The sequence below is a fragment of the Haemaphysalis longicornis genome, unplaced genomic scaffold, assembly GCF_048455015.1.
Source record: "Haemaphysalis longicornis isolate Haplotype H1 unplaced genomic scaffold, Haemaphysalis longicornis Haplotype H1 scaffold_33, whole genome shotgun sequence".
Classification (NCBI taxonomy): domain Eukaryota; kingdom Metazoa; phylum Arthropoda; class Arachnida; order Ixodida; family Ixodidae; genus Haemaphysalis; species Haemaphysalis longicornis.
Genome location: NW_027526346.1, coordinates 2388674 through 2410360, shown reverse-complemented (window position 1 = coordinate 2410360; position 21687 = coordinate 2388674). Strand labels below are relative to the sequence as shown.

Below are 21687 nucleotides of genomic sequence, written 5' to 3'. Positions count from 1 at the left end.
GGGACTATGGTAGGCTAGCCATTCATTATCTGAGAATGTCTGCCGTATGCTCTCCAGCCCATTCTTATCCTTCTAATTATATCTGCCTCATGGTTGAGATCCGGGGCCACAACTTGACCTAAGTAGATATGTCACCACTTCCACTGCCTCGCCACCGATCCCGAACCGCTGTGCCGTCCCGATCGAGGTTATTGATCATTACTTTGGTTTTCTGCAAATTAATTTTCAGGCCCACGGTTCTACTCTGTTCGCCCAGTGCGGAAAGCATGCTTTGCAATTCGTCCCCCGAGTTACTTAGCAAGGCAACGTCATCAGCAAATCTGAGGTTACTGGGGTATTCTCCCTTAACCCTTACTCCCACCTGTTCCCAATCCAATGTTCTGAATACTTCTTGTAAACATGGTGTGAATATCTCCTTGCCTGACGCCCTTATTTATAGGTATTTTACTGCTCTCCTTATGGAGCATGATGGTAGCTGTGGACCTATTGTGAATATTCTCTAGTATTCTTACATAATGCTCGTCTACACCCTGGTTTCGTAATGCCTGGATGACTGCTGAGGTTTCGGCCAAATCAAATGCTTTCTCATAGTCTATGAGGGCTATGAAAGGCTAACTGTAATCAAATTTAATTACTCCCCTACCTCTCTTTCACCCCCCACCCCCCTTCCACAGAAAGAAGTCGGCAAAATATTGGCCGCGTATCAGCTCACTTTGCTGCAAATGTCGTCAAAAGACGGTACTCTTCCGCCACCTCTGCCGCGTAAATGCCTCTATTCTCTCCCTCGCCCCCTTCCCATGCTCTTCCGCTCTCTTTCGATCCTCCCACGATAATCAGCTTTGCTAAAGTCAATTTAAATTTCCCGCCATCCACTGCTCACGCCGCCCACTGAAACCTTGTGGTACTGTAACTTAGAGCGGTACTGTAACTGTAACTTAGGTACTGTAACTGTAACTTAGAATTTAGAGCGCTGCCGCGAGGTCTCATTTTGTAATTTCGGGTCAGAATATTGTTTTCGACGCGTATGTTTTTATTTCCTATCTAAAATATGACGAGCGCAAATTAATTGCCAATTAAAAAAAACTCTGCGACTACCAGCTGTGAATCGATGTTTTGCGTCAGATATATCTATTGTTTTTTGTTTGCTCGACAATGTTGAAAGTATCAAGTTATTTCCAAATTTAGTGGTTTGGGAAGGTTTTGGCTATTGTAAATTTCTCGTTCAATAATTCTTTTACCTTAATTGGCCGGATGGCTGAATCAAGGGACAGACAGACAGACAGACAGACTACCATTTTCGGGTTTAAGTACTCAGGTTTCCGTACTCAAGTACTCGGGTCTAGGTAGCCCAAGAAAGGCTAACGTCTTTAAAAAATACGGGCAGAATTTGTCTCCGATGATGCATGGCAGCAGCGTTCCCTGGGTTGAGAGGATTTCTCTCACTGAAATTCATAGGTAAAGACCTCTGGGTCCTCACAGAAAATAAATCGTGTTGCGCGAGTACTGGTTCTGTGAGCTGGGGTACATGCTTCGTATCAAGAGTCGTTTGCTTCCCCGCAGTACTACTGTTTGTGACGGGGTGCACCCTTTACAGGGGGGGGGGGGGGCGGTGATAGGAGGCAGAAAGCAAAGCCATAGAAGGGGGGGGGGGGGGAGAGAGAGAGAGAGAGAGAGAGAGAGAGAGAGAGAGATATAGAGAGAGAGATATAGAGAGAGAGGGGGGGAGGGAGGGAGGGAGGGAGGGAGGTATACAGAAAGCGATAGGGAGGTGTCGTGGTTGTTTTACAGGTCGTTCCATCGCATCACATCGTTATTGAGTGAAAGGAAATCGAGGAAAAAGTCTCGTTAGGGAAGTTTCGAGCGCGTTGAAGCACCGTTGAGGCAGTTGCATGATGCATCCCGTGGACGACTAGCTGCCGATTAGTAATTTAAAGGGACCCCGAAAAGCTTTGTGAAGGTGGCAATCAAATGCATTCAGGTGGTAGAACACATAACGGGGGATTTTTGAGCCAAGTGTGAGCCACATAAGTTGTACGGATAATTTGTAAACAATTTTTGAAGATCGCCTTTCTCAGCCGATGAGCGCGACGCCGCAGCGAGCCGACCGCGGCTGACGCAACTGCGACCGCGGCTGACGCAACAGCGATCGCGGCTGATGCAACGGCGAAGGCGCCCCCTGATTCGCCCAATCGCCGGCGAGGTCGGCCGCCGGCGGCGTCACTGGCATTGGCTTCCGGCTGCTCTTCCCTGCGCGATCCCGAGGTAAAGGCGGCAAAGGCGGGTCCGCAGCGATTGACGCGTGCCTAGGCGCAGGAATGTAGCTAGCGCAGAACGGAAGTCGAGCGTCGCGATGTCACATGGCTATTTCCAGTGTTTCCAGCTGCTTTGAAGGAAGCAGAGAGGGAGGAGGAGTCGATCGGCAAGTGGGGAGAGGTGCATTTAATTGATTCTGGCGCAGCTAATACTGAATGTAGATCAATAATTCTAACAGCATTGCATCGCTATATTGGTGCTACGCGACAATACAGGCCTTTTGTAACTTTTACAGAAGGCTTTTCGGGACGAGGATGTCTGACGGAGGACTCGATCGGTGGAGGGAGGACCCGGGATAGATAAGAAAACTGCGGGTGGGGCGACAGTGAGATTGTATAGGATCCAGAGAGGCGCAGCGGTTGAAATTGTACGGGAGAAGCCTCCTTCGTTCAGCAGTGTATGTCAGCAGCCTAATTATGATCATATAAAATAAAGCTCCCGTTTATATAGCGCACGATACATTTCGGCGCACGTCAAAGATCCTCAGATGGCTTCACTATTCCGTATATGTTACGTGCGGTAAACTTAGATACAAAATTTCTGGAAATTTCCACTGCCCAGAAAGGAAAAACAAAGCGTCCTTTTTTTATGCTAACTGAAATGTGTAAAAAACAGGAACAATAAATTACCCAAGTAGTCCTAACTCTTTGCAGGCCCGATCAAGTCTATGTTTTCTCCATATGTCAAGAGCCGCAACCCCCACCTAAACAATGGAAGTTGGTACGTTCAATTTCGTTTACACCTGTTTTTGATTCATTTCCGTTTTGTGTGCGTACCTTTCATTTACGTACATCTCCTCCTCAAGCTGTTCGGTAGGAACATTCAAACCTGCTGGGGATTGCTAAATCTTCCAGAGAACCTCCCTCTGAGTTCTGAAGCGCGCTTTCAAATGGAGGTGCCTAGTATGCGCGAAGCAGACGAAACGACTGAAAAATTGTGTGCAGGTGCTGCTGCCAACGGAGAAAAACTGAAGCAACAATAACCCGTGGCGCCGCTTAGCAGCACTGTTGTGAAACACACCTCAAAACAAATGGCTGCTCTTAGTGGCTTTCTGCATTTTTCTTCCTCCATGGCTTTCTGGACTCTTGGCGCCATCTGCAACCGCCCTGCACAAGCTCGGACTGGTTTTACACACGTCCAAACCTGCACATGCGTTGCACACCACGGCTTTTGCGATGGCGTTCACCGGCTGTTAACGCGGCTGCATTGTCTTAAAACTCTAGATTATCGGCCGTGCAGCCATGATCTTTAATGTCAATGCTTCAAAGAAGTGTCAAGCTAAAGTGTAGTATAAAATCAAGACATGTCATTACATCTAACTTGGTTAGGTGAGTCAGGTTCAGTCACTCAAAAAGTCATTGCAGTTTTCGTTTGTACTGTTGGGTCACATATTTCCCCCACTTTCAGGCACTTTACCAAAAGTCACTACGAAGTTTTAGGAGTTAAAAAGGACTGCACGCAGAAAGAGATCAGGGATGCCTACGTCAAGTTGTGCAAAGAGGTACGAATCGTCACCCGCCAGAAAAGCGATCAGCTGTTTCTTTCGTATGGCTGACTCTTTCGTGTTTTTGGAACCAACGTTGGCGTAGGCTACAACGCCGGTCAACTGAGCTTACCAGCGAGAACTGCCGGCAGCATGGATGTGTTTGCGCGTCCATTTAAGTGTCCGCGATAAAAAGAACTTCAAAGAAACGTACCTGTTGAGTAATGAAGGGTCATCCTAGTAATTGGCATGTGTGTTCAGAGAGCTATTTTCGTAACGAATATGTTTTTGGGACTGGGGAATTCCGTGCACTCACTGTTGTTTGTGTTCCATTTGCTGTCGCTAGCTCCACCCGGATGTGAAGGGCGCCGTATCATCTTCGAAAGGTCATCACAAGTTCGCCGAGCTCAATCAAGCTTACACAATACTTAGCAAACCTCTCGATCGCAAGCACTACGATGACTCCCTGCGTGTACAACCTCAAAATCACCCTTTCCACAATGCAGTTAGGAGGTCTTACGCCGGGTAAGTGATTCGTATTTTTGATAATTGATATATGCACCCTGTGTTTGTAGTTGCATTACAACGATCCTCCTCACATTCACCCAACACTTCTCCATTTAGGGAAAACTAGTGTCAATATGCCGAAAATGTTTGAAGATGGTATCCAATGTTCCTTAATGCACACGAGCCAGCTTTAAAACAAAGCATTTTTTATGGGCTTGGAAATATTTTGTGTTTTGTAGCTGACATCATCATATGTGTCGATGACATTAAACCGAGGGTGCGATTACCAGCCATTTATAACGGCATCACCCATAGCTGAAGTATACGTACGTTTTCAAAAACTCACAGTCGAGAATACTGGAGTAAGTGTTGTAGTGTTGATTGCATGCATATGGTTAAAACGAAGCATGCTGGGCGATGAGGGAGTAATCGAGAAATGTTAGCCATGGTTTAAAAGCCCTTTAAAAATCGTTTCTGCTTCCAGGTGTAAGGAAGCCTTGTTTGCAAGAATTAATGAGGGCGGTTAGGAATTGGCACACACAAACGGAACTTAATCTGCGTCATTGTAGCACGTATGAATTACAGTAGCAACCAATTTAAAGGCTTTAGGGTTTGCTACACCAATTTTGTAAGCTGGAAAGATTAATAAACATCACACCACTGCCATACGGGATGGCAGTCTGCCAAGTACCATAAGCCGGCTACTATTCCGAAGGAAAGTGTTCTTGCAATCGATCCGAGAGTTGACATCTTTGACGGCAAAACAGAAGTGGGGACTTGAAATGGTGTCTACTGTCTCCAAATGTTGGCACAAAAATACAGCTACATTTTTAATTGCTGGATGGTTGATTGTCAAAGGCATACATTACACATTAGGGCATCTTGTAAATGGAACTCTTTTAAAGGACAAGCTTTTTTTTGTTTCACACGCGATCATGTCAATGGAAAAGGGCTCACGGGGGTTTGGTACAGAACTTTTTTTTATTATCATCAGTGGCCAGCATAGCTGTGGGATATGATTGAGTCCTTCCTCATTTTGAACAGTGCAGAAAGCAGAGGCTAGTGCTGCTGAGCTTGAATAACATCACATAGTTTTCCGGTCGCTTGAATAAATTGTGTAGTGCTCCTCGCTGTGTTTGCTGTGCTCAATACCCGTTATGTTCATCTTTTGAATGTTTTGTTTTCTAAGTCGGAACTGGAATTTAGGGACCTAAACGTTGTGCTTCACCGTCGGTACGTTGTCGCACAAACAATCAGATTATTCTTAATGCGCCGACGCTACACAGGCGATAAGGTGCGTGCCATAGTGAACGGCTCCAGATTAATTTCGACCACCTGGAGATCTTTAACGCGTGCCGAATCTGAAACACACGGGGGTTCTTGCTTTTTGCCTCCATCAGAAAAGTGGCCGCCCCGGCCGGGAATCAAACCCGCGTCCTGTTTTAACCAGAACAACGCCTCAGCCACTGAGCCACCTTGGCGGGTGTTGCGAGAATTGAAATGACACTTGGTGTTACAATTCTACCGTGAACACTTAAAGTAGTTTTGTCCCAACCACTGGCTCATTGGTGCTCATATTTTCGGTGCAGTTCCCACTCTGTGATGTAATTTGTTTAACACCAAGATTGGTAACTTCACTTTTCTACTTATTTTGAAATGAAATAAAACTTTTTTCTGCTTTAAAAGGCATACTTTGGTTACCACATTTTGGAACAGTGGCCTTGTCAGTGGCATTAAAGCTAAATGCATCATCATCTGTGCAGTTAGTTCATGGTAGCAGTAATGATGTTTCCTGACGTACGAATGGGCAGATTGTTGCTTAAAGGGCCATGCAGACAAAACACAAGTTTAATTCATTCGAAAGATTGCCTCATTAGAACCATACTGACACTACATTTAACATCAGCTTCGCTCATATAAGCTATATAATTTGGAAAAAAGAGAATGTCTATGCGAGCCGCTACCTCATTTCTCGAAACAGAACCTATGATGGCAGCTCTGCAATTGAATGAGGCCGCCAAAAGCAAACCCAAATTAAACGGCTTACAAGCTTGCCGAACGGGCTATTTGTGCTTAAATAAGGGCACATTCTTTTTATAGGAGTAAGAATGGTGGGGTAAACAGTGGAAATTACGAAAGTACGCGTAAACATAGAAGTGCGATTCATGCTGCTGGTGGTACCGGGTGCACTATGCTCTTTTTAACTGCACAGCGCTGCGGCTCTTTGGGGTTGTCTCACATGACACTGGCTGGTTGGCGTAAGCGACGGCGTCTTATGTGATCACATTTGTCAAGCGAACACCATGTTTCACGAAACGATTATTTTCTCCTGGGACAAAAACAAGCCAGTTACAAATACGGTCAAAAACAAAGCAACGGGAGAAAACGTGCCTTTTCGGTATTGTGGCACCAGCTAGGTTGACTAACGGTAAACAATGCTTTCCAATCGGCTGGAGAGTGGTTCTTGTGATGTCATTGCGGACGTCGTGAAAACACGCGATTTGGCGGGAGAATCGAAATTCTAACCTAAATTGATTAATTTCTCAGTGAATATGGCATTGTTTGCATACAGACATTGCTGGGGGCACTATTAAAACACAAAATATTTCAAATAAAACAAACTTTTATTTTGTCTGTGTGGCCCCTTTAATTAAAGAAATTCATCCATCGTATTCTGTGACAAAGAAAGAGGTAGCTTTGTTGTGTGCCCCCTGAACTGCTGCTGTGCCTGCTGCCACCACCGTTGTTTTTGTTGCCACTGCAGGTACGAGGACCCCCACCTGCACCGACCGGGATCGGAAGAGTACCCCGAGGGCTTCCCCCGGTACCAGGACTTTGCAGACAACTTCACCAAGCAACGGATGCACCACAAGAAGTCGCAGGTCTACGTCGTCGCGGGCTGCATCGTCCTGATCGTGGCTGGGGCCTCGCTGCACTACGCGGCGTTCAAGTGAGGATGTCGCTTTCTCGTCGGCTGAGCAGAGTTGGGGCAGAAGTGTGAGCCTCAATCTACCTCTAGCTCTTTAGGAAGTACATAACCTGTAGTAATATGCACCTCACAGAAGGTGTGTGTCGTTAGGAAGTATATTATACCCACGGGAAATTCAAGTACTCAAGAATGTACATGTCTGACTGGGAGTACGTTTTGAATATGAAATACGTTCCTCGAGGAAAATACCTGCCCCTTTGAAAATATATGTCAGTACAGTCGCGGACGAATGAAATGTGAATGCAAAAATATGAACCAGCACACGCAAAATTTAAGAATACTGGTCGTTGAGGTCCAATAATGGCGCACTATGGGTATGCTTGGAAAGCGATATATTTCCAAATTTTGTTAATGTAATTAACGGGTGACACTGCTCTTAAAACAGCTTCCTTTAATTTTCAAGTAAACCCTGTGAAACTTGCCAGTCTTGCGGCTTTTTTCCCACTGATTTCGAATATGCCGTTATTTTTTCAGCTGGTCAATTAGTTCCCAAGGTAATTAGAGATGATTAGAAATTTTTGTTCAAACAACAGACAAAACAGTGTTGGTCATAAAACTGTAATCTATAGTATTTTCCAGTACTATGAACCCTGGTGAATGCAATAATTGAAGCAGTTTTTTTTGATGCACCGCTTGGGACTAATTTTACAGCTCATGAAACTGCGGTGTTTGAAATGGGCACTCAAAATGGTTCCTTGCCACTGGTGCCACCAAAGTTTAATGAGCTGCTAAATTAGTTTCAAGCAGTGCATCAAAACACTGCTTCAACGCTGTTATATATAAAAAAAAATTACGGGGAGTGAGGACCAGACATAAAAAACTCAGCAGTGATAGGTTTAATAACATACGCGGATGGGCCTCCTTCTCACACACACTCTTTCATAGGTCGTGCACATTGAAGAGGCATGTATTTGTTGCTTCAGTGGGCTCTAATTTCCCAGGTTGCAAGCCCAGGTATCTTTTTATCGAGCACTGCGTCGACGAAGTGTTTTGTGCTCACAGGTTTCCCTCTGCTTTCCGATTGCGCTGCTCCATCGGTGCAAAGAGGCGAAATTTCACCAGCATACTTTCAAGGACAGCGCTGCTTTTCGTCTTTCCATCTCCAGCAGAATAACTGGCGCGCATTAATCGCCGATGTGCACGAGTCGTGTGTAAAAACGCGCCATGCGGTTCACGCTTTAGGATCTGCTTTGCAATAAAGCTTGGGAGGAGTTCATTCACGTGACTACCTAGCTCCGAGGCGTCGAGACGGAGAGGGCGTTGCAAGGGTAGCTAATAACAGAGAGGGTAAAGGGACGAAAGTTTAAGCTGGCTTAATTTGGTACCAGCTATAAGCTGGTTCATTGCTTCAAAGAAAATGATCTTGTCTGACTCAACATGTCGTTCAGGAGGAACGCTACAGGAGCGCTTCAGGAAAGCACTTTCTGATACAACTTTTTTTTGCAAAGCTACTCTTCGTGAAGAATGTGGTCGACGTTTTCACTGATTTTTTTTTTTTGTCTTCGTTTCAAATAAGTTAGCCGTTGGTCCACCTAGTACTCAATGATAATCATAGGTGACTCTCTTTCTCAAGCTGGGTGGCTGCTTCATGAAGACATAGTCGTACCTCTCGAAGAAAGCCAGAGAGTTGCCGTTGTTGCAAACCTAGTCCCCTGCTTATTGGAAAGTGAGAGTAGAAATCATAGAGGACACATAGTAGGCAATTTCGTCTTGGGAACCCGGAGAGAAACAGACATTTAGGTGGGGCGCTAGAAGCTTTGCTTAAAATTCTGTCGCGGCTGCCATTCGACAATGTCATTTTGCAGAGCCTGTGCTTCTTAAGCCCGCAGTTGAGGGAAGAGAAGTTGTCTTGCACTCATTTTAGGGTGCTAGCTACCAGGCTGCCACATGTGATCAAAGCCTGAGGTACCTTTACTTTGATAGATGAATACACGCTCCTCCAGCGCGAACATTGTTGAATCAGATCCGTCTACACAGATTGACGAGTATTGGCACCAGATTTTTGACCAGAAGGAGGCTGAAAACAAAGCCAAATTCCCTCTCTTGGCCAGGCTGGTGAAGGCGTTGCTTTGCATTCTACATAGAAACGCGGATGTGGAAAGGGGCTTCAGTGAGAGCCGCCGGCACCTTAATGAAAGGGCTTTGTTGACAGTACAAAATGGTAATGGCATCAGGCACACCATTTCGTTCTCCAAGCACTTTGAAGGAGACGCAAGTCACTTCAATGTGACACCAGAGGTTTTGAGAGCAGTACGAACATCCAGCAAAAACTACCAAGAGCACATTGCAGCTGACGAAGCTCAGGCAGCTAAGCAGTGATGTCTTGACCCAGCCAAAGCTTGTCCTAGTCACGATGGCTGAGTCAGGCTCTTGCGAGAAGTGGAGACCGCAAAAGAAATGCTGGCGAATGCGGAGCAATTCATTAGCAGTTCGTCGAAAGTGGGCATTCTCTTCTAGCTGAGGATAAAACGAGAATTGCGGCAGCACAGACAGAATAGCACAAAAGAAAAATTCGTACCAGTCACGGTAGTCCTACTTTCATGCATAGGTTTAGCACAAGTGCCTCTTTTGTTTCATTACAGGTTCTGCTTACTCTAGCCATGTTGTGTTTTATTGCCATGTAGTCGTTTTTTGCTTCAAAATGTTATAATGTTTTGTACGTACATCAAACTGTCCACATTATGTGACTGTTTCATTCATTATGGTTTTACGAAAAGTTTTGTAGCCTACCGATTAGAGTGCTACCCCAATAGTCATTTTTTAAATAAAACTTCAAGTTCTTTCAGGATCTGTGTGCTCATGCAGTGAATGCATGTACACACTCGCACAAACTCTTTCGGTGCTTGTCTTGAGGCATTTCATAGTCACTGCTAAAAGACACCTGTGTGGCAGAAGCCTGTCTGCATTGAAGGCATTTTACTTGTTTAAGCATTTCTGTGTGCCCAGGATGCTGCTTTTGGGGCTCGTTGGTTGTTTTGCTCCCACTCTAGCAAATTTCTCTAATCTTAATGCTCGTTCTGGCTGCTCCAAAACCTACTTTTGGCTGCTCCAAAAGGTGCTCCAAAATGACTTGGCCTAATCACATCACTGCTAATGGGGCATTCTCTGGTCGAACGTCTCTTACTTTTCGTGTCTGCATCCACCCCCCCCCCCCCCCCCCCCCCCTCTGTAATGCACTTTTTATGAATGGGCAAATGAAAAAAAAAGGTTTGATAACCTCTGGTATAGCTCTGGTGTCTTTGTTATCTGAGTGAACAGAATGTTGTTGCGTGGTAGTACTTCTGGTGTTATGAAGATTGAAAAGTTGTATCACATGATGAATGGCAGAGGTAATATGTGGCAATATCGCTTTGTTTCTCTCTGGGTGCAACAAGGGAACGTGGGTTAAAAATAGTTGATTAACAAAAGACAGAATCGTCCTTTATTTAAAACAGAGTGGTACTATAGCTATAGTGGCTGGGGATCACAAAAAACATGGCCACTACCCCACCCTGCGAAAGTCTGCGCATGCTGATTGCTGATATGTGGGAGGGTATGAAATGTTCCTCGTCATCTCGGCGGGCGTGTCGCTCACACTCAGCTTCTCTGGCTGCAAATGCAGGGTTCTGCCTAGCCTGACGCATGCGCTCGGCGTCTTGAGCGAGAACAGCTGGATCCTGCCTGGGTTTTTTGTTTACGACGCAAAATTTTCCGACCTACAAGAGTCTAACAGTGCTTCGCTGTGAAAATTGAAAGTGTTTTAGAGGTTCATCCTATTCCCAGAGATGTTTTTTTTGGAAACAAGGATCGTAACAGGAAGAAATGTTATGCCTCAGCATTTTTTTTATCGGCATACCTATTGATTTGCTGAGTCTACTATTGATCCACACAATCTTTTGTCTGGCCATCATAATCAAAACAGCACACCCGGTTGGATCTCTTCACTGATGTTAGTTAAGAAATGTCCAGGGTTTCCAGACATTTTTCTTGAAGCAGGGAACATTTGTTATGTGGGGAAGCGTCAAAGGAGGAGGATGCGAGCATTTCGTGAGGTCAGATGTTGCCTTCAACTTTATTGCGATTCCAACCTTATTTCTGCTCGTTGAGAGCACACGTTAGGTTTGTGCCTTTCTGCATGAGGAACACATCGAGTGTGGCTCCAACTGGAAATTCTGCTTCCTCTTCCCAGGTATGGGAGCTCCAGTGACATGAAGAGCAGAGCGAAAGAGCAGAGCAAGATCAACTGGGCGCAGTACCACGAGGCCAAGAATGATTACAGGTAAGCCACATGTATCCCTGTCACATGGGCGCTTTCAACTGTGATTGAGTCAATCTTGATTGAACTCAACCTGGATCGGGTGCTACTACACGGCCAGTCCCAATCACGATCGAGCTCGATCGCACTCAACTCAATCCAGGTTTCCCAAGCACGATTGAGGCCTCCAAGTGCGATTGGGAGGTAGTTGTGGTACCCTTTCCCTGCTGAGTAATGTCGTAGAACGTGACAACTTTGAATAACGCCGCAAGTTGTGTCAAATGACTTGACTCAAACAACTGCGGGATAATATTTACGCTGATAAGTATAGCTACATTCACAAAACTACATTTGTACATAATTAACTCCACGGGTCCTTGGAGGCTGACTAAGATGGTTCAACTTAAATTGGGGACGACTCAGTGTGCAATGGAATGGAAGATGATAGGTGTAACATTGAGGGACAAGAAGAGGGCGGAGTGGGTCAGAGGACAAACGCGCGTTAAGGACATATTAGTAGAAATTAAGAAGAAGGGATGGACGTGGGCGGGGCATGTAATGTGAAGGCAAGATAACCGTTGGTCATTAAGGGTAACAGAGTTGATCCCCAGATAAGGCAAGCATGGCAGGGGGCAGCAGAAAGTTAGACGGGCAGATGAGATCAAGAAGTTTGGGGGGTAAATTGTTCAAAGTTAGCACACGACCGGGATAATTAAAGATTAATGGAAGAGGCCTTTGCCCTGCAGTGGGCATAGATAGGCTGCTGCTGATGATGATGATGAACACCATGGGTCCATCCCACCTGAAGACACCCGCCGCGGTGGCTCAGTAGCTAAGGCGTTGTGCTGCTGAGCACGAGGATGTGGGTTCGATTCCTGGCCGTGGCGGCCACTTTTCTGATGGAAGCGAAAAGCAAAAATGCCTGTGTGTTTGAGATTTCGGCGCACTTTAAAGATCTCCAGGTGGTCAAAAGTAATCCGGAGCCCTCGACTACGGTGCGCCTCATCGCCTACATTGCGTCGGCACGTTAAGCCCTGCAATCAAACCGCCTGAAAACAAGAATGGCATCACCTTGCCTGCCAGTGGCTGTATCGAGTGTAGCATTTAGCCAGTCTTTCTTGCAGTATTGTCGAATAAAATGAATATGAAGAAAGAACACCACGGAAGCCAGCCGTCTTTGCGAAAGGAGCGCTGACGCACCAAAACACAAAGCCTGTTACTGTGAGCAACCTTGCTTCAACAGATGGCCTTGGCACAGCTTCAAATTCGTCTTATATTTACAGGCTGTGGCTGTGCAGGGTAACCCAATGTTGGGCGCAAAATACCGTATTTTTGTGTGTATAACCCGCACCAGAAATGCGAAAATTTCAGTGGCAAAGTAGGGGTGCGGATAATATGCGGGTTTCTTTCCTTTAGTGCAGCTTCACGGCATTGCGTGTTGTGCCATGAAGCTCGTACGCAGTAGCTTTAAGCTTTCCACAGCAGCGACTGTGCAAAACATACTAGGATAAGGAGGAAAAAACAAGGACAAGCGCACTCTAACAACTGAATTCTACCCCTTTTCTGTCTACATAGTATGTGACGTGTTGCTTGAGCAGTAGTTTTGTGTTGGTGCAGCCTTTCCTAAATCAGATGTGCTGGCAAAACGCAAGTATTTTTTGTTCTTTTCTGACGGGCTTAATGTGGGTGTGCGGATTATATGCAGGGGCGTGTAATACGCGCGAAAATACGGTACTTCTTTTTTGTTGGGGGGGGGGGGGGGTTGCCATCTGGCATACGAGAATGCAATTTCTAAATCAGGATTGAAACGTACCGTGCAGCAGAAACAGCGCATTGAGCAGCGTCAAAAAGTCAACACCACTTCGTTCAATCAAGGGTGAAATTGCCTGTGTGACAGGGGTATTAATTGCAAGAAGTTGAAGGACAACAGCAACAGAGACGCTGAAGCCATATTAAAGGGGGTCTTGAAGACGTACAAGTTTGGTTCATTCAAAGGACTGCATTGACCCAATACTGTAACAATGATGCCACTTTTAACGCCGAGGAAAAAAAAGAACAAGAAACGATTGCAGGGAGACCAAGCAGGGCTTCGTCCCGCCACAACATCAGACCAGGGAGCAATGGCAACCAAGCATCACGTCTCCCTGAAGCTGTCATAACTAACGAAGGATGACTTCAAAATGGTTATCAGACCCACCGAAGGTCTTGACTTCGACAAATATCAAGCGGCAACCATCTCTGACAGAATTCATGGAAGCAAGCCATCATCAAGATCCGAATAGACTACGACGAAAATATCGCAACTGTCAGCACGCCTCGCGAACTCGCTGCAAGAGAAAGCTTGACACGATCACGAAGCTCAACATCCAAGGAAAGTGCTTCAATGTTAATCATTACGGCCTCTTCCCTGAGAACTCAAGTAAAGGCGTCTTGCACGACATACCCTGCGACTGCACCCCCCAAGAAATTCTCTACAATTTATGGATGCCTAGATATGAATTCAAGACGTGCCAACGACTAGGACAGTTGGGCTCAGTTGTGATTACTATTTTGGGTTCGAGAGTCTCCTACTATGTCTACTACAAAGGAGTTGAAATTCGTTGTAATCTGTACCAAAAAAAAAAACTACTCCCTTTGCATGGGCGTGGATGAACCTCTGGTGGCGTATTCAGATACGAAACCTGCTATATGACGGAGACTTTGTGAACTGTGGCGGCAGGAATGGAGCAAAGAATCACATAACAAACTACATACTACAATAAAACCACACATAAGTATAAGTACCTCATTGAGAAACAAGATTGATTCTGTGAAGTATCTAACAAATAGGCCACACTCACACCACTCACGCTTACCTTTTGAATGGCACACTCCCATCAGTTTGTGACAAGTGTGGGGAGCGGCTCTCCGTGCTCCACGTTCTAATTGAGTGCACATCCTGCAATGCTGCCCGAAAACGACACTTCCCTAAAATCTACACGTACAACATTCCACTGCACCCTTCATTTTTCTTGGGAGATGAGCCAATGTTCACTTACAAATGTGTCTTAAAATATCTTGCACATATCAGTTTTTTAAAACTCATATCGTACAGGACGTGACCTCAGACCCCCCTCATCTTTGAGAGAGTTCCTGATGATTCTTTTGTGCACACAGGGAGCCCCAGTAGCACAGCACACACTCTGAGGCTCTGGGCACTGTCACGTGTCAACCATAGTCCCCTTCATCTTCCATTAATAAGCATCATCGTGTTTTAATCTGCAGGCCCTCTACACCCATATATACAGCTTTTTAGGCAGCACCATCCTCATCTCATGTTTTTTTAGCACAAACCTGACATTGAAGGACCACCTAATAGTGTCTTGGCGCTCTTTGGTTGTAGACACCCTTGCGCCAATAAACACAAACATACTACTACAAAAACACTCCGGTACTGCTTCAAGTGCTTCAAGCAAGGTCACTGCTCTAATGTGTGCCCCACGCCAGACATCGTAGCATGCGAACACTGTGGTGCCCGTGACCCACAACCTAACCACCTAACCCCAAGTGTGACTGTCAGGGAGACAACCTCACCTCCAGCAAGAAACCGCATTCTGCGTTTCTTGCTGGAGATGAGAAGTCGTAACTTCTCCGAAGGAAGAAATGGGACCGTGACCACCCCTCCACTCAGACGGAGTCCGCCCATCGGTCCTGCAATGCCACCCGGAGAAACAGTGAGCCAGCCGGCCGCTCAGAGTCACGATCAACTGACCGACTCCGGGGTAGCCGTTCGTGGTCCTGGTCACGTATTTCTAAACGCTTCGCTGCACAGAGCACACACCATGTGTGTTCATGGGGTGCAGAACACTAATTAAACATGGTCATTGGCTGCACCCCAAATCTGAAACGACCTAAAACATACCAAATCACTATTATATTAACAAAAACCACACAGGTTTGAGTTTCAAAAAATTAAATTTAGGAAAAAAAAAAATACTAAGAGATAGACGTGCTGGGTCTCGAACCCAAGCCGTCAGCGCCAGTACTCAGTACTCTAGGTGGAGGCCAAACAGCCTGAACGGTGGGCTCCTTTTAGTAGGTGCTTAAAAGAATAGCGCGTGCAGTGACATCACATATGTCACGTGGGTGTGCTGTGCAGCGAAGCAATTGGAAAGACGCGTCCCGGTCAAAGCGCAGACAACACGTGGAGAAGCGAGAGCGCCGGGGCTTCGATGCGGCACGCAACCTGGTGAGCTGGGCGTCTGTTCTCTCTCGCACTGCTCCACCCCGCCAGTTCGCAGTGTAGCGAATGTGACAAACTTCAAAAGAAATCAAGACACTGAGGGCCAAAGTGGAGTCACTGAAAGCCCTCATGACACAACTCTAGAAAACACCCCCACCCACCCCCTCCCCAAACACAGCCAAGGCACTCCCCGCTGCACCAGAAAAGCCACCTGAAACATTCTTGACTCAACCCGCTATGGAGAAGAAACAAAGGCGAGAAGAAGCGTTGCCCATGGAGGAGGAAAACGACCCAAGCTACATAACCAGAAAAGAATTTCAGACCAGTCTCAAGCAACTCACCACCCTCGTTTAGGACCAGCTGAAGTCCATTTTTACTCAGCTGGGACAAGTTGGGAGACAAGTAGCACAGCTATCGGGACAAATACAGGGCACACAAACCAGAATCACGTGCCTAGAACTTCAGCACCCGGCAGGCGCCGGCAAACCATACCTTCGCCCAGCACAGACCAACGCGACGGCCGAAAACTACACCACCACTAATGAAGATAAACTCCAAGCAGAATGCACGATCCCCACTACTAATCTGGCAATGGAATTGTCGAAGTTTTAAGCTTAAGAAGGGTGGCTTACAGCAATACGTAGATGGCCAGTCGGATCCCTCCAACGTAGTAGTGCTGCAAGAAACGAACCAACAAGCAGAAATTCCCGGCTGCACAACCCGCACCACTGAAAACGGGAACGACGTCTCCATCCTAATTAGAAAGAACATCACGGCAGTTCGACGCCATTTGACAACGAACACTCATCATAATATCCTAAGAGAACGACTTCCACAAAAAAATGAAAAAAAGCTCGATGCATTTTTCATCCTCAACATCCTATTGCCGGCTGAAAAGCAAGGCCCCAGGGCTAGCGGATATCATTTGGCAAGTGAAGAAAGAGTGTTGTGGGCTCTAGCCCCTTTGTCACTGTAGGGGACCGTGACGCCACGCAGCAAGCCTGGGGCTACATTTACCAAACCAAACGAAGTGGAGAACTTTCTGACATCATACACAAAGAGAATCTCACCCTTATTATGGACCCATTCATGCCTACTAGGATCGGAACCAGCACAACAAGGGATACCTGCCCGGATCTCACGTTAACTGCAAACCTCTCAATTGCCAACTGGACAAGCCACGAAGAAAACTTGGACAGTGGTCACATGATCACCGAGACCAAAGTACGGAAGCTGTACTACAGAAGAAAAATAGGAGAAGCAAAATAACAGACTGGGACGCATAAGAAAAGAGAGAAGTGAAGCACAGACCAACACGATAGAAGGCATACGCACATCGACCGAAGAATTATGCAACAACATTATGCACCACAATGAGAAAATTCGAATGTCTGATCAAACACTGGTGGTAGACAATCACTTGCTTCATCTCTGAGAAGCCCGGCACAGCTTACGCCAGAGATGGAGGAAGCAAAGACATAACGGAAAGCTCCACTCAAGAATCGCAAAACTAAACTCAGAAGCAGCCCAGTATGTGGCGCACAATTGGCTAAACTTGTGACAGCTTTAACAGAAGACTCGGCGCTTTTAAGACATGAAACATTCTTAGGTGCCTCATAGAGGCCACCAAGAGCAGGGGAGAAACTAACAAGACCATGCAGACTATCATGCAGACCTCGTGTACATCCTCAAGAGCAAATGTTTCCTGGCCAGCCCCCAGGATCCTGTGCTTAGATACACTGGGTCACCGAAATCCCCTCTTGATCAGCCAATACTGAGGTGCGGGTGGCCCTGGCTCCGCCCGACCTCTTTCACCTCCTGCGTCGGGAAGTTTATGGAGTTTGTTATTCTAAACAGGCTGGGAAGATATTTAGAGGCAACTGAACAAATGCGACATTTGATGTTCAGATTTTGTCCGCACCTGTCATCACAAAACATCGTACTACAACTGAAAACCGCGACATCTTTGAATCAGCCAGTAAGACCACGCCCAGGGCCGTCCTCACGTTAGACCTCAAGGGGATCTTCGACAACCTGGCTCATGCCGCCATCTTAGGGAAACCCAGTCACCTTGGCTGCGGCGAAAAAATGTACGGATATGTTCGCGACTTTCTTACAGACCGTCAAGCCATCATCAAGGTGGGCCACCTCCGATCCGACACCTTGACATGCAAAAGTACGGGTATGCCACATTGCAGCGGGCATTATACGGGTGCCTGTGCATGCTTATGTAGCCTCACATCTGGGTCTCATAGTAACACCCAGTCTCGTAAGCAACAAAAGAGGGGGAGGAAATTTGTTATTTGTTAATTTTAATTTGTGTTCGTGACGTAAGTGAAAGAATTCTACTCCCTGTATTCACTGGGTGCGCTGGGTGTTCGGCCAATGGACAGCTCGAAACATGCTCTGGAAGCTTGCAGGGTGGAAGTCAGTGTGGCAGGAAGAAAAAGAGGTGTGAAATACAAGCGCAGTACCGTATTTTCGTGCATATAACGCGCCCCTGCATGTAATTTGCACCCCAACTTTCAGCCCGTTAGAAAAGAAAAGAAAATCCTCTGCGTATTGCCCGCACATTTGATACAGGAAAGGCGGCACCAAAGCTACTGCCCGAGCAACACATTGCATACTATGGAGACAGAAAAAAGTGTATGTAGCAAGTAAAATACACTGACTGCGAGGCGAAAGTCACAATTCAGTAATAAAATTCAGTGGACATAACTTCAAACATGCCCCTAGATGGCGCCATGCGTCGCTTGGAACGGACACACGAGCGCTCGCCTTTTTTTTTTTTTTAACTGCCAGGCGGTCGCCGCAGTCTTGGCCAATCTCTCTAAAAGGGTATGCGTGGTTTGATAAACTCGCGCAGGGGACGCTGGGCGGTCATTGCAAGGCACGCACGCATGAGCGCTAGGCATTTTCTTGGTTTTGTTAAGTGCAGGGCGATCGCCGCGAGGCCCGCGCTCACTTGCGTGCGCACTCGCTCACCAATTTCTTGGTATTTTTAACTGCGGACATGAAAAATTACGATTCACTAAACAGCTTTCGCTGTTAAAATGCTTTTGCCAGTTTGGGAGTTTAGGGAATACAGTCGTGACACCTCTCTGCAATCTGATAACCATAGCGACCTAGTCACGAGTCTTTACTGATGAGCTGTGGGTTTTCAGTTCAAGTTTTATGTCCTTAATGAACAGGTGGCGGAGACGAAATTTATTGTGGCTTATTAGTTTTGCCAAAAGGTCAATGCTGAGAATAGCAGATCCGTTGTAGGGGATTGGCCTTTAATATACCGTGGTATGGATACAGCTATATACAGTGTGTTGCGACGGTAATTGGAACACTTTAAAAATTTTTCCTTAACGAACCACTGCTCTGTTCGCGCTCAAACTTCACACGAATGTCGCATTTTGTGGTCTATTTTGTTTGACACCGGGAACAACGATGGTACTTACCTCGATTTTCGCCTATGGGAAAATGGCGGCGATTTGAACGTGCGAGCCCGAAAACTGGGTTTTCTGATCGTCTGCTAGGTCATTTCTAGGTGAATTCTCTGATTGTCTGCTGCACCATTTGGCTCCGTACGTGAATCCCAAACGTGCGTTTCACTCTGCAGGTGGTTCCGTCGTTCCAACATCAACTTGCGCTGGCTCGCACGTCCAAATCAGCCGCCATTTTCCCATAGGCGAAAATCGTTTTTCTTTATTTTCAGAATACGCAGGGAAGTACCATCGTTGTTCCCGGAATCAAACAAAATAGACCACAAATTGCTACCTTCGTGGCAAGTTTGAGCGCGAACAGAGTGGCGGTGCGCTCAGGAAAACTTTTTAAAGTGTTTCAATTATCGTCGCAACGCCCTGTACATACTATCGTGCAGATTAATGCAGATACATGCCCAGGATTTCTTTATTGCTTTAAGTGGCAGCGCCAGGCTGTACCGCGTGGAATATTATCCCTGGAGAATAATCGCAGTCACATGGCTGCTTGTAGGTCTTATCAGCTTGGGGAACCATCTGTGAATTTTTGTTTGCCCTTTGCAGGAAGTACGGCTTGGAAGGACAGATGGAGCGGCTGCTGGGATACAAGCACAAGCCGACAGAAGACGAAGACGGTGGAGGTAATGACCGTAGTGAAGACTGAGGACGTCCGTCTGTCTAGATAAATGCAATAAAGATAAGTTAAGTTACCGCTTGTGTTGCTTTTGCTCCATTAGCATGTGTGGTTTGTCACTTTTCCTGCAAATAAATAATGTCAGTATGAGTAGGCAAAACAAGAATGAGTGGGAAATGGAACAGAGTCATTAGTATGTCATTCTTGTATTGTTTTAGTGCAAATGGCAGTAGAATCTCAGCAGTTAGTGTCATACAAACTGGGAATTTCAAGAAAACATAGCATCCAATCATCAGGCTTTGGCAGTTCTAATTATTGCATCTGTTGAGAGGCTTTAGTTAACCTGTAGAAATCCAGTGTGAAACCTGACCTGGAGCAGTGGAACGTGGTAAATTTAAATTGACTTATCAGCTGCTCTCGTTGCAAATGTCGATGAAAGACGATAGTCGACTGGCGGCCCTGCCAAGCAAGGGCCTCCCTTCTCCTTAAGAGTAACGTAAAAGGGTGTAGATTTTAGAAATAATTGGACAGTTCTCTTTTTTGCATTGTGCCTTTTTCAAGCATGCAGATTGCAGTAGTTTAAGCATTATAGAACAGGCTCATGTTTAAGCCTCAGGCAGTAATTCCTTGTTGCGGTTCTGACGCAGAGAATTGCTGCCAAATGATTTATCTCAGTAAATTTGTGAGCTACCTACAAAGGAGTTCTTGGCAGGAGAGTTGGTAAATACTTATCATAGAGAATCGGTTTTGTGAAGCATTGCTTTTGACTAATTTTACAGCTCATTAAACTTTGGTGTTTGAAATGGGCATTCAAAATGGTTCCTTGCCACTGGTGCCACAAAAGTTCAATAAGCTGTAAAATTACTTCCGAGCGGTTAATCAGAAAACCGATTCTCTTACTGCACTTACCAGGGTTCATAGTATTGGAAATTATAAAGATTACAGTTTTATGAGCAACACTGTTTTGTCCATTGTTCTTCCAAAAATAACTAATTGCCTCTAATTATCTTGGGGACTAATTCATTACTAAAAAAATAATGGCATATCTTAAATCAGTGAAAAAAAAAAGCACCAAGACTGATAAGTCTCGCAGAGCTTACTTAAAAATTAAAGGAAGCTGTTTTAAAGGAGCCATGAAGACAAAATACAAGATGGGTTTATTAGAAAGACTGCATAGTCCCGATAACAATGATACCAATATCATCGCAATCTTCCAACAAATAATGGAGATATTAAAGAAAACGTGTGAAGCAGTCGCGACCCCCTAGCCAATTTCCCACAACTTTTCTATGACGTCACGGAACCTTGTTTGGGCGATTGGCGGCCGCCTAACTGACCTGTCGCGACGACACATGACTGGACGTCTGTAATGGGGCCCCTAGTTCCATTTGACCGCATCGCTTGAATGCTAACGTGCAGTTAACGCGCTGAAAATTATGTTTTATTGTTGGCTTGTATGATGTCATTCTTGCTCATAACACGTCACTGTGGCGCAAAATTTGAGAGTTTTTAAATACTACTTGCTTTTTTTTTTTTCGTTAAAAAAACATCTTTTGTGGCTGTAATGGAGCAGAGTGAGATACTGAACCCTAGTTCTTTCAAATTACATGAAGTTGTATTTTTTCTTCATGGCTCCTTCAAGACTAGTGTCCCCCGTAAAGGGGACCCGCGCGCCTGTTAACATTCCTATATGGGATGTACTACTTCACAACCCACGGGTTTAAAAACCATCGTACACCAATACGAAAAATTCTTGCGGATCTATGAAAATGCTCCAAACAGCCTAGTTTGCCTGTTTTGGAAATATGTCTCTTCTGTACTGAAATGAAACAATA

At 45.7% G+C, this 21687-nt stretch overlaps 1 protein-coding gene across 1 annotated transcript; it reads left to right on the top strand.

The window, feature by feature from the left end:
• Nucleotides 1-3433: 3433 nt before the first annotated feature.
• On the top strand, nucleotides 3434-19929 carry LOC144177879 (uncharacterized). The gene is made up of 6 exons (XM_077705458.1): nucleotides 3434-3641; nucleotides 3721-3814; nucleotides 4143-4321; nucleotides 7068-7253; nucleotides 11461-11550; nucleotides 19783-19929. Exons 1-6 carry the CDS (start codon nucleotides 3565-3567, stop codon nucleotides 19880-19882), a joined length of 726 nt encoding a protein of 241 aa, XP_077561584.1. The 5' UTR covers nucleotides 3434-3564; the 3' UTR covers nucleotides 19883-19929.
• The last annotated feature ends 1758 nt before the right edge of the window (nucleotides 19930-21687 follow it).